The 9,313-nt window shown below is 37.2% G+C and overlaps 1 protein-coding gene across 2 annotated transcripts; it reads right to left on the reverse strand.

Moving 5' to 3' along the window:
* Window positions 1-1,559: 1,559 nt before the first annotated feature.
* LOC130723286 (ultraviolet-B receptor UVR8) lies at window positions 1,560-8,523 on the reverse strand. Of its 2 annotated transcripts, none has more exons than XM_057574274.1 (11): window positions 8,206-8,522; window positions 7,438-7,511; window positions 7,268-7,349; window positions 6,891-7,007; window positions 6,465-6,689; window positions 6,057-6,296; window positions 5,581-5,624; window positions 4,617-4,799; window positions 2,977-3,067; window positions 2,325-2,368; window positions 1,560-2,132 (listed from the first exon to the last, which is right to left on the reverse strand). In XM_057574274.1, the coding sequence occupies exons 1-11, from the start codon at window positions 8,396-8,398 to the stop codon at window positions 2,010-2,012; spliced, it is 1,416 nt and encodes a 471-aa protein (XP_057430257.1). In that variant the 5' UTR covers window positions 8,399-8,522; the 3' UTR covers window positions 1,560-2,009. The 2 variants fall into 2 exon arrangements, with proteins under 2 accessions (XP_057430257.1, XP_057430258.1); XM_057574275.1 differs by having other exon boundaries at window positions 1,989-2,154; window positions 8,206-8,523.
* Between the last annotated feature and the right edge of the window lie 790 nt (window positions 8,524-9,313).

A 9,313-nucleotide genomic window follows, 5' to 3' on the forward strand; every position in this document is an offset into this window, starting at 1 on the left:
AACCCAAACTTTCAACAACACATTCTTCAAAACCCCAATTTTCAACAACACATTCCTCAAAACCCCAATTTTTGAGCACCCATTTCTCAAAACCCCAACTTCCAATGACCCAGTTCTCAAAAGCTTTGAGAGGAAGTTCAGTTTCAGGTGATTTGGCCATGCCTCCATCCCCCTTCACCCAGATCGAGCCATCATCCTCTTCACACACTCTGACCTAGGTTCTGTAGTGGTGAGGAAAAAGATTTGATTGAAACTTCAAACCAAAAGAGGAAAACATTGAAGCTTTTCAATGGGTTTGGAAATCTCTACTCAGATCTGTGGGTTTGGAAATCTCATTAGGGTAGAAAGAAATGGGTTTCAGTGGGGGTGGGGGATGGACTTTGCAGTGGGGGATTGGGTTGTGATTAAAGGATTGGTGAAGATGATGAAGAAGATGAAGAACGATGGTGATGGCTGGTGGTTAGGATTTTTTGTGTTTTATTTAATTGAACTTTAGTAAATTTGTTATTTTAATTTGATTTAATAATTTTTCAGCTTAAAAAAAAGAAATAGGTAACGTTTGTTAAGTTTTTTTAACGGAAGGACTAATATGAATGATGTTTCTCACATTCAGGGACCGCGAGATGAATAAAATTCATTCAGGGACGAATGTGAAGTCGGTGGACACTTTCGAGGACCAAAGTGACCATTTACCCATTACTAAACATGCTCATATAAACATTCGAAAAATGTTTCGTTCATATAAACATTCAAAAATGTTTCATGTACCAGTCATATATTTAAACGAGTCAAATAAGACAGAAAGGGAAGAGAGCTAGTTTTAGATATATGGCATATTGTAACAAAAAGAGAGATTCAAATACTTCCTTCAAAGTATCATGTGCCAATACGCACCATTGCTTTTATAGTTACTGAACCCAATACTAAATGCCTAAGGAACCCAACTTTTTACTAATTGTACCCAACTATTTACGAGTTTGTAATAAATCTAATTGGTGTGATATATGTATTTTGGCATACATAATCATAACTCATTAACATTCTATGTGACATTGCTGATGTGGAGTATAAACTAAGGTGAATTCATTTTAAAACATTCATCTCTAATACACACATCCCCCTAAATTTACTGAAACCTAAATCAGACCAAAATAAAACACTGTGATTGAATACATTTTCAACCCACACTTTTCAAAGGAACGAAAGATCAGTGAGTTGAATTGGATGAATGGACTTTCATATCCAACTCAACTCTAATACAAACACACCCTCATCTTAAGAACTTGTTGCATAACTTATACCACAGTCCAGAAGGGAGAGAAGGATATTTCTTTTGGTCCCCTCCTGCAAAATATCATTTTGGTACAGGGGAAAGGGGTTGGGATGACAGGATTTGAACCCTGCACTTGAAATTTGTATCCCCGAACTTTTACCATTTGAACTACTAAAGGGGAGCAAAAGATGTATATCTCACTAGCCTGATTTGTATCAGATCACATTCATTTATGATTTGGGAAGCGCAAGTGTTTCAAGTATCATTTTACAGATCATGACAAAAGTTAAGTCAAACATGCCAGGTGCCAGCACACCAGATTCCAGGGTATCTAATTAATCACACAGAATAGTTTATACAATTACACAATATACACTATGAAGAATAATGTTTACATCGATGAAAAGGACCCAAATATTCCTTCCCAAAGTAGAAATCTCCTATTGAATGTAGTTAATGAACTAGAGCCAATCATGATTCATGATGATTCACACCATGAAAGAATGCAAGCATCTAAGCATATGTATACCACTACTGTATGTACATATACATATGACTTCTCTAAGCATATAGCGTGCTTGGAATAACTTCTCTCAATTCTGAAACCTTGAAGCAGCTTCTCCCAAGAATTGATTCTAAATTATAGAGGGGTTTCCAAACATCACTTTGAGATTTACTAATCAGACGAAAAGCTAACTAACAAAATTGCGCCAGGAGCCTCGAGGAAACCATGACATCAAGTGGGTGACTCTGCCAGAAGAAGAGTATGCCACCAACCGCAGGCAACGTTTTTAGCTACACAACCTTCGATGGTGACTTCAGAAGGAACGTTACGGTCAATCACGTCGCCGAGGCCAAGCTGCCACACCCAGAAATTACAACTTACAACAGAATGATTTAGTACCAAGGAAGATGCCACTAATTCACATAATAACTATAAGTCTATAACTTTATCACTTAAATAACATGTGGTCAGATAGAAGTTTCAAAAATATTGCTCCTTTAAAATTTGAAAATGATACACATATAAATGGTAGTGCAATGCACGCACCTGTCCGTACTTGTTCCATCCCCAGCAGAATACTTTTCCATTGTCTTGAAGAAATGAAAACAAAAGAACTAATGAGAATCTGTTCAAATTTTAAAATACAACATTGATGTGCATAATGATGAGAAACTGGCCCCTCAATTATGTATCAGTATGACTAAGGCAAAAAGAACATGCATGATTATTGTGAAAGTAAAAAAAAAAAAACAGCAATGTGCTATCTTAATTTGACAGAGATTACATGAAATAATTCATAGCCAACCCTCTCCAAAGATTATTCAAATTTTAGTAGCACCTATGTAATTATGGACTTCCCTAGAATAAAGAATATTTTCACCTCAACGCCATTTCATAGTAGCAGACACCCCACATTTTTCAAAACAAAAAAGAAAACTGTTCGTTTCATTATTTTCTGTGGCTCTAATCAGTGCCTTGGCATATGGTACTTCAACCAAACTTGAGGAAAAATGCCTGTGCCATAACTTTTGGTCTAAACTATCTTTATAATTAATTAGGAGAAAAAAAGGGTTGTTGAGAAATCAAACAGGTATTCAAATCCAACAGTTGTTAAGGATATATTAAAGTGACTTCAATCATGGAAGGACAGCTATGCAGTTATGAAAATGCCTAAGCAGGTCTGGTTATTATGGTATACCTGTCATTAGAGCAGTGTGACGAGCCCCACATGATATGCTCTTTACATTCATATTTTCCAAGCTCGGACAATCCAGTAGTCTTGGAAGAGTCTGCTTCAAAATTCAAGTTAACATTTAAAACTAATATCACAGAATGCCTAATTGAACTTATGAATAGGAATGATAATCAGACTCACACTCAATAGGTACCTATAAAAATAACCCATAATGGAGGGTTTTTACCCATCAAATGTGTCTAGGTCCAAAAATGTCTAATACTTACAAAATTTTGTGGGTATGGGGCACATATGGGTATTATGGCACCTAATCTACCAATACCCACAAATATTTCATCAAATCTTTGATTAGAAGTTAAAAGATTTTTAACAACTTTCCAATCATGCTAAATATTTTTGGACGTAGTATTTTATATCTAGGAATTGAATGATCTTTATATGTTTTTCAATTTGAATTATATGTTATCTTATAATTAGTGCTTTTTTATTTTGATGATTTCCACCCTTGATTTTAGTATAAATTAGGGTTCATATTTTACAACTTTATGAAAGAAACACATTATGGAAGGTCATATTCACATTAACTAAAATGTGGGTAATGGATCTGATGCCGGTGTATTGGTATTCAAAGGGTTAGGGTACAAATATTAGAGTTATTAGAGCATCTCCAATGCAGGGTTGCTAGTTGGGTTGTTAAACACTATTCTGGTGGGCCCAAACTGCCACATATGATTTAAGCAACCCAAGCAGAATTCGCTCCAACCACGGTTGCTTATTTTACTTTTGGTTGGGTCCCACTATACCTATATATTTATATCATTTCAAGGCCATGGCACTATTCAAGTTCATGAATGAAAGAGAAAATATAATTTTTTAGTCAAAAGTAGGAAGAAAGAGAATAAGCAACCGTTGCTTAAATAAGCCACGTTGCTAAAATTTAAGCAACCAGAACTGTCATGTCATGTTTGTTGCTCCAATGGCGCTCCAAAATAAGCAACGTTGCTTAACTGCGCCAACTAGTTTAAGCAACCCCCATTGGAGATGCCAAGAGCACTTAAGCAACGTTGCTTATTTTGGAGCACCATTGGTGCAGTATGACGTGGCACTCGGGTTGCTTAAATTTAAGCAAGGGTTGCTTATTCTCTTTCTTCTTGCTTTTTGATTAAAAAATTATACTTTCTCTTTCATTCATGAACGTGTCATGATCTTGAAATAATATAATTATATGAAGTATAGTGGGACCTAAACAAGAGTAAAATAAGCAACCATGGTTGGAGCGAATTCTGCTTGGATTGCTTAAATCCTATGTGGCAGTCTGGGTCCAGCAGAATAGTGTTTAAGCAACCCAACTACCAACCTTGCATTGGAGATGCTCTTAGTACCCAACCGGGTGTGGGTCCAGATACAACTACCTTATTAAAATGTGGATATAGAAATGAGTGTAGTACCCTACCCAGTCATTACTCATTGTTATTCCTACTTAAGAACAATGACATGCATTTGGAGTTTTAGACTTTTAGTTGACTGCCATAATGTAGTTATAGTACATTGGATGCTAATACAGTCATGTCATGTTTCATTTTATGTTTTAGTGACAAAAAAGCGGGAGCATCGGACTTCTATGGTGAATGTCTAGGGCGTACCTCAGCTTGTTCAGCACCAGTTCCCAGTTGCCCAAACTGGTTTCCACCAAATGCATATACATCACCATCAGAAGATGTACAGACAGTATGCCACAGTCCTGCAGCAACTCCTTCTATTCGGATACCCAATAAGGATGATACGCAAGTTGGGCTCAGTTCATCATCTGTACTTCCTTGCCCACACTATTCCATAACAAGATAACATTTAGTATAACAAGAATAAGCATGCATCAACCAAGACAGTGATTAGAAAGAAAAATACTGTAAAGGAAAGAACAGAAGATCCCTTGTTAGAGTGGACCTCATATTCAACATCTACATTGTTTTTGTCCCCATATTCGACTTTACCAACATGTTGATCCTAAAGAATGATAAACATTCCATAGTATTGAGGCATTGTTGTAGGTCAATATATATTGCAACTGATCAAAGTATAATTTAGCTAAGCAAAGAAAATTCATGAAGTATGTGATAAAGCCTCAAGTCAAGCAATTTTGGGCAAATCAGCACATAATTTTGAATATGTGCATGCAGCAAATATACAGTACCAAGGAAGCATTAGCTAGTGAAATAAACAAGATGTAGCTGACATGAAAACTTAAGCAATAAAGTAAGCACCTAAAAGGAGCTGCTACTCGAGTAAAGGTCCAAGTACAATACATGGAAAACACATCCCATATCAAGAAATAACATGTAGAACAACTGATAAATTTTCATTTTATCTTTGTATCTTATTGAGATCCCCAGGAGGTCAATTGCATGGTCTACCCCAGAAGGGATTCAGCACTAGAATATCCCTTTTAACAATGAATACTGGCGAAATTTGCTGAAAAGGGGAGCTCTACATGTGTAATGCTGGTAAACAATATCCTTAGGTAGGTAACGGAATATAATTTACAATTCCAAATAGGATAGGTAGGTAGACAGAAAGTTTCAAAGTTATCCCTAATTCACCTTCAATTACCTGTCCATAAAGTCCCCATCCAAATGCAAGCACAGCTCCAGCATCTGTCATTTCAACAGGGAGATAATGGAAAATCAGTATTCATGACTTGTGAAATTGATCATAAATAGATAAGAATATAAGGAAGTATTTAGCAACCTTGGATGTAGAGCAATTTTCTATATCCTAACTATCAATTCCAAATCTAGCATCCAGAAAGACACTATTTATAGACATTTTAACAAATTTATGGACCCTATATTAAGCATTTTGTTTCTCCCTCTCATCAAATCAAACAATTCTGTGCTGATTGTACCATATAATGAGGAGTATACCTCTTTACAAACACCATAAACTTTCAACCCTGTACTACTTAGGTTAATCGCATTATAAATGAAGCACAGGGATATTCTCACTTTTGGTTCCCCAAATAAACTAATGCAGGCTGTCCTGAAAGATATTCACCGGGTAATACTGATAGACTGACACATACATACCTGTGACTACTGCACTGTGTCGACCTCCACAGGCAATCGCTTTTACATAACTTCCAGGAACTCTAACATTGTGCCCCTCTGACCTCAAGTTTCCCCGAGCCAATGGTGCTGGTATATCTTTACCATAAGAAGAGGAATCAATACAAGGAACAAGATGGGGTGAGGACACCATACGTATTCTAGAACCCAAACCAAGCTGCCCTTCACCTCCATAGCCCCAACCCCACACCTGTCCTATATCTGAAACTTCCACAAAATTACAATCAATGGCATGTGACATATCTGATCTTCCATAGCCCAAAAAATCATGCTTCAACCAAAAGATGGTCACATTACAACGGATCGTCACATCACATTATATAAAATTATAAGCTTAGGTTAATAAATAGTCCATAATGTAGTTAATACCTGACAATGCTAGGGTATGGCGTCCACCAGCAGCAACACTAGTTATCCTCACCCCCGGATTTAGAGTGACAAGGCAGGGCAAAGCTGTCAGAACATCATCACCCGATGATGAGGTTTCAGCTGTTTGCTTTGCTGAAGATACTCTCCTTCTCTTTGTATTTTCTTCTCCGCTGGTACTAGATGCAATTCCTCCGGTGGATTTTGAGACTTGAGCATGAGGGCTCACTGTAGAAAACCACTCTATATCAGTTAGACAGATAAAGGCTAACTAAGTATCCTTCGTTGTGGGTTTCAAACATTCTATACTATATAGTAGCCGTTCCCCATATGGGAACTCCATGGTGTACATCTTGGCTAGCTCAAACCACCTCCAAGGAGGGACATGTAGCTGTAGACAAATGACCATTGTAAAGAGGCCAAACATACCTTGCTCCGTCAAGAATGAACTCTGCCCTTCAGGACTTACACCTGTTGGCGGTTCACCAAATACTTTTCCAGATGGAACACATTCCTTCCATCCCCATGTGTAAACTTCTCCACAATCTGCAAAGGAATAGGATACAATCTTGTAAGATCAAAACTTGGTTGATGGAGAGACAATCTATTGACTAGTTAAATGATAATTTCTTGAATTTGTTTCGGATTCACTGCTTGTATTATGAGTTAACTGTAAGTAATTTTGGAAAATTTCTCCAGCAACACAATACAACATTACAACATATTCAATTTTAGTTTATCTTTCTTCTTTCAATCACATAATATTGGGTTTTTTATCAGGTAGGCAATAAGGAAATTAAGCTTACCCGTTACAGAAACACAATGTGCCCATCCAGCTGTAGCTTTTACAATTGCTTCAGTTGGAAGAGGGAAAGGCTCTGGGATTTCCTTTACAAATAAACTATAAAACATTAGTTGACTGACAAAAAGAAGAGACAAACAGAAAACATTGTCACTCAATGAGGTCATGCATTACCCCGTGCTTGCCAGACGTCACATAGCTTTGACCTAAATCATCTGTTGAACCCCATGTTATGAGCTTTCCTGGCTCTGATTAAGGAAGAAAGTGTGACCAACAATGAAAAACTCTGAGTTAATAAAATGTGAAAAAGAAAATGCTAGAAGCACAATCACAAATACAATCATTTAAACAAGAAAACAAACAACAGCTACACTCATACTGAAGACATTTCCTTACCCTGGCATACTGACATTAAACATAAATAGACCTAAGGACAACAAAAATTCCATTCAAGTGAATGGACTAGGGGTTGATGAAAACAAGTAAAACCAGTTAAAAACCACTAGCTAGCACTGAAAGCTTAACAAACATATAGAAACCTCTCAAACTATTCTCCTTGTAACTGACCAATTCCAAAAAAATCACACAAAGCAATAAAGACTTCACTGAGCAAAACATCAGTGTGAAGATAAAGCAACTGAGTTTCACACTCCATTAACAGGGAAATGAGAAAACAAATCCAAAAAGTCAAAGTTATCATTTCAAGCTACTAATCTACACAAAAAGAAACAGAACAAATGTAATGAAGAAGCTAGCAATTCCTTTGATTCAGAACCCCAAGAACAAAAATTTCCACCCAAAATCAACTTGATTCTAAAATTAAATAAACAAAAAAGGAAATTTAAACAAAAAGCTAATGGGAATTTCCAAAAACAAAAAAAAAACAAAAAAAAAAAACCAGCAACCAAGGATAGAAGGGAATTGGAAAAAAAGGTAAAGCACCAGAGATAGCCATGGCGAATCCACAACCACCACCGCAAACATCTTTCCAGGAATACCCCGACGCCGGAGCCCTAACCATCACCGGCGTCAACAGCGGCGTTCTCTGCGGCAGTGCTCCGGGCAAGTAACCCCACATATACACCATCCTCTCTTTGGCCACTTGCATTGCTTCATTATTCCCATCGCCATTCATGGCGAATCACACAAGAATCAAAGACCCAATGCAGTAAAGTTTTCAACTTTGCACTCAATTTCTGGCGGGTTCTGTTTGGCAACCAAGAAAATTCCTGACCTAATTGTTTTTCCTCAGTGCATAAAAGGGGGAAGCGTATCATTTTCAGCGGAACGCAGGTGCCACGTAGGATTGTCACGTGGTTTGTGGACACGTGGCGTGTTTCTAGCCGCTATGTGGTTCGGGTGTTTTCAGCCACGAGTTTTGGGGAAGTTTCTGGAAGGTCATAAACCCTCTTTCAGTCTTTCCAAACCAAACATGCTTTGTGAGTTTGAAGGTGGTGGTACGTGTCATGTTTTCTCTCTTGCCATTTGTTGACCCTCCAGCAACATTTAATCATTGTGTACACCCACGTGAAGGATTCATGAAGTGACACGTCACCTAAGGGCCTCTAGTGGGAACTGAAGTTGTGAGATAGTGTGGGGTGATTGTGATTTGGGGCTACTTTTGGAAACTATGAATCTCAAGAATTATTGCTTTATTTAGATTTAGATTTAGATTTAGATTTAGATGTGAGAGTGATTTTTTTCTTTTACAGGGGGAAAACAAGTAAATTAACCTAGATTATTAAGACATAAAATTCAATGACAAAAGAGGGTAGGAGCCTCTAGACGTTATGTGAATTGTGAAGTGCCATCTTGAGATTGCACTCCCTTGACACATAATCAATAATCAATAGTAGAAGTGAAAATTTCTGACCTAATCTTTTCCTACCTGTACGGTTTTCCAATTTTTCATCTTTTCTTTGGTTACACAAAAACATGTACAAAACAAAAATGCTAAAGTTACTTTCTTGGCAAACTTTTACATGATGGTTCATGCGAGTGGGTTATAATGTTGTTTCTGTATTATCCAATGAATGAATGTCATGTGTAA

This window comes from Lotus japonicus, chromosome 6 (assembly GCF_012489685.1).
Source record: "Lotus japonicus ecotype B-129 chromosome 6, LjGifu_v1.2".
Lineage (NCBI taxonomy): Eukaryota > Viridiplantae > Streptophyta > Magnoliopsida > Fabales > Fabaceae > Lotus > Lotus japonicus.

What these genes read in the sequence shown, in the direction of transcription:
- LOC130723286 (XM_057574274.1), bottom strand. Translation starts at nt 8,398, where the DNA reads ATGAATGGCGATGGGAATAATGAAGCAATGCAAGTGGCCAAAGAGAGG. An exon ending in CTGGTGCTGAACAAGCTGAG is followed by an intron (nt 3,068 to 4,616) that starts GTACGCCCTAGA and finishes ATTTTGAAGCAG; the next exon opens with ACTCTTCCAAGACTACTGGA. An exon ending in GATGGAACAAGTACGGACAG is followed by an intron (nt 2,133 to 2,324) that starts GTGCGTGCATTG and finishes TGGGTGTGGCAG; the next exon opens with CTTGGCCTCGGCGACGTGAT.